A 3,562-nucleotide genomic window follows, 5' to 3' on the forward strand; every position below is an offset into this window, starting at 1 on the left:
CGCCTGCAGCGTCCCGGCGCCGCCAATCAACGGCCGGCGTGCCCAGCGGTACACACCATTGGTCAGCGGGCGGGTCGGGGCGTAGGCGTGGTTGCGCGCGCAGGTCGAGTGGGGCCTTATCAATGCTTAGAATCGCAGCTGCTGGTCCCGGGAGATCGCCATTGGCCCGCACGGTCGCCCGTCTGGAGGCTTGGGCGGGGCTGCGCGGGCCGACTGGAGCTGGAGAAACGCGGCTCCTTGGTCCGAACGACAGGTTCGGGGGTCTTGAGTCGCAAGGCGCCGGAGCGCGGGGGCTGGATCCAGGGCAGGTCAGCGGCATCGGGGGCCCCACGGCGCGGCCCGACTGCAGGTCGGTTCCGGAGTGGGCGGGGTCGCGGGAAGGGCTCGCAGTTGGGGTCCACCCACAACCCCTCGGCTCGGGACCACACAGGCAGGATTTTGGGGCTTCTGCGGAGAGCAGGTAGGGGATGGGTGTATGCGTAGTAGGGTGTAGGTGAGCTAAGGTAGACTGCACCCAGCGCCCCCCACCCTTGCACCCTCCTGACCTGTGCCACTCCCGGCCGTGAGGGGTGGGGTGCGTAGCAGTCCTTTTCTGTGACTTTATCCTCAGTCAGAAAAAGGTCCCCATTGCGCGCTCCTGATCTTTTAGGAAGGATCGGTGGGAGCGGGCTCTAGAGCAAGACTGCTTCCCCAAGGCCTGGGTCTGGGCGGGACTGCGGGGCTGCCCCACAGTCATAGCAACACTGGCTCCCCTCACCCTGGCCACACTGCTATCCCATCTGACTCTCGTATGTGGTTCGGGGTGACACTAGTGAGGAGCTCAATGGACGTAGGCACATGGTAGGTGCACATGCTTGTCTAACATACAGCCTCTGTGACTTCAGACCTAGGGCTATGGAAAGTAGGAATTGTCTATCCCAGTTGTGCAGAACTTTTACATGGGCTGGCCACCCCATGAAGCACCCCTTTACACGCTTGTCCTGCATTGCAGGCCACTGCCATGGAACCAGGCAGCATGGAGAACCTGTCCATCCTGTATCAGAGTCGTGATTTTCTGGTGGTGAATAAGCATTGGGACGTGCGCATCGATAGCAAGACGTGGAGGGAGACGTTGACCCTCCAGAAGCAGCTGCGGCACCGCTTCCCTGAGCTGGCTGACCCAGACACCTACTATGGCTTCAGGTATATGGAGTGCCACATGCGTAGCTCAAGGCAGCTTCCATTGGAGGGAAGTGGCCACCCCCAACCCAGCCACTTCCATTCCTTTGTTCCATGCCAGGTTCTGCCACCAGCTGGACTTCTCCACCAGCGGAGCACTCTGTGTGGCCCTAAACAAGGCAGCTGCAGGCAGTGCTTACAAGTGCTTCAAGGAGCGGCGTGTCACAAAGGCTTACTTGGCTCTGGTAAGGCCTGGCCAGTCCTTTGGCATGAGGACTCCAGTGCTCAGCCCACTTTTGCAGGCCCTGAGTCTCAGGGGTACTCCCCTGCCTTGCAGGTTCGGGGGCATATCCAGGAGAGCCGGATGACCATCAATTACGCCATTGGCAGAAACAACACAGAGGGTCGGGCCCACACCATGTGCATCGAGGGCACCCAGGGTACAGTGGGCAAGGGGGCAGGGGCCACGGGGCATGTTTCATCTAGGGGGACCTTCAGTGAGTAAGGCCAGCCCCAGGCAGTGGACTTGTGCTGGCATGGACTGGGGCCCCAGAGCGGGCCCAACCCTCACATCCTCCCTTTCTCTTCCCCAGGCTGTGAGAACCCAAAACCAAGCCTCACAGAGCTGGTGGTCCTAGAACACGGGCTGTATGCTGGTGACCCCGTCTCCAAAGTGCTGCTGCAACCCCTCACAGGTATGTTCGCGAGCAGGGGCCAGGAAGCTTCCCAGGTCCCTCAATGACTGTCGACAGTGTCCTGCCCCTAGCGTGGTGGATGCTTGGTGTCAGCATTTTTTCGAGCAGTGCACTACAGCATCCTTGATACATAGGAAAGGAAAGTGAGGCATAGAGGCACATAGGAAAGGAAAGTGGGGACTGGAGCCACCCCAACCATTGCTAGCAAAGCCAATCCCCTCCCGCACACTTAACCCTGCAACGTGCAGCCCGTACCCTACGAGTGGTCTTGCTGGTCTGGATGAGAAGTCTAACCTGAGTTCTTCAGTGTACTGGGTACCAGCCTAGCTCTGTCTTCACCGGAGGTGATCCCAAAAGTTTCCTCCCATTTTGAGCCCTTACATTCTTGTTTGTAAGCAGGAAGCAGGGAGGGTTGCTGTCCCCAGACATTGCCTGAGACACTGAATTGGCAGCTGGGATCAGTGCCGCATGTGACATGAACTGTGGTGGGTGGTGATCATGAAGTGGCACCCCTGTCTCACTGGCCCTCTCTCCCCACACAGGCCGGACACACCAGCTGCGCGTGCACTGCAGTGCCCTCAGCCACCCCATTGTGGGGGACCTGACCTATGGGCAGGCCTCGGGCCGGGAGGAGCAGCCATTCCGCATGATGTTGCATGCCTTCTACCTGCGGATCCCCACACAGGCTGAGTGTGTGGAAGCCTGCACACCGGACCCCTTCGTGCCTACCCTCGATGCCTGCTGGAGCCCCCACACCCTGGTACAGCCGCTGGACCAGCTTGTCCAGGTCCTACAGGCTGCCCACGACCCTAAGCCCACAGAAGGGGACCCTGGGCCCTGCAGCCCTTCCGCGTGCCTGCCAGGGCCAGGCCGGCCCCCACCACCCCCTGCCACTCCCCCTGAGACAGAGGCGCAGCGGGCCTCATGCCTTCAGTGGCTGTCAGAGTGGACACTGGAACCGGACAACTGAGAGTGCGGGCCTAGTGTTGGGGTGCAGGTGGGAACTTCCAGGTGGAAGGGATCTGTGGGTTGGAACCCTAAGCCTGTCCCGAGCCAGAGGTGTCCCAGCCACTGAGGACTGAGGCTCCACCCCAACTGCAGCAGCCAATCCTGAAGAAGGACAGGCAGGGCCAGCAGGAAGAGCCTGACAGCCGTGGTTATGGAAGATGACGGGCACAGGGTGGCAGTACCAGCCCCCAGCGGAAACCTAGGCCTGTCTGTCCTCCCAAAATGCCTTTCTGGCTGGCTCCGAAGCTTCATCCCCAGGACCTGTTTTGTAGATCACCCAGGGGTCACCCTGAAAAGGACCTGGGCCAGCCCTTGCCTGGGCAGGCTCCTCCTGGGCTCCTAGTCCACTGTTCGAGCACCCTGTTCCTCGTTCTGCTCAGACCCTCTGTTGTATCACCCCAGCTCTGCTGAGCCACCTCCACCTGCAAACCCTGACTTGTCCCCTGCCTGGCCAGTCTTGCTTTGTGCCTTGGCTTCTGCTGAGCTCTGCCCATGGGCGTCCTGCCTCCACCCGCATCCTGATCATCACACATGGGGGATAGTCTGGTCTGTCCCTTCTGGCCTGACATAAGTGCTGCTCTATGGGGTCCTCCCACGCAGCCACAGGTTGTTCGATCTTGGCCTAGGAGCAAGGGCAGCCCCACTTCCACCTCTGCTGCTCCCTACAACATGCCCATATCGCTCCAGCCAAAAGTGGGCTC

The 3,562-nt window shown here is 60.6% G+C and overlaps 1 protein-coding gene across 1 annotated transcript; it reads left to right on the forward strand.

Moving 5' to 3' along the window:
* The first annotated feature begins 123 nt into the window (after positions 1 to 123).
* RPUSD1 (RNA pseudouridine synthase domain containing 1) lies at positions 124 to 3,562 on the forward strand. Its single transcript, XM_054586768.1, has 6 exons — positions 124 to 349; positions 992 to 1,182; positions 1,280 to 1,403; positions 1,496 to 1,598; positions 1,752 to 1,853; positions 2,396 to 3,562. The coding sequence occupies exons 2-6, from the start codon at positions 1,001 to 1,003 to the stop codon at positions 2,821 to 2,823; spliced, it is 939 nt and encodes a 312-aa protein (XP_054442743.1). The 5' UTR covers positions 124 to 349; positions 992 to 1,000; the 3' UTR covers positions 2,824 to 3,562.

Source organism: Pteronotus mesoamericanus, unplaced genomic scaffold (genome assembly GCF_021234165.1).
Source record: "Pteronotus mesoamericanus isolate MK-2021 breed Mesoamerican mustached bat unplaced genomic scaffold, CSHL_Meso_final contig_947, whole genome shotgun sequence".
Classification (NCBI taxonomy): domain Eukaryota; kingdom Metazoa; phylum Chordata; class Mammalia; order Chiroptera; family Mormoopidae; genus Pteronotus; species Pteronotus mesoamericanus.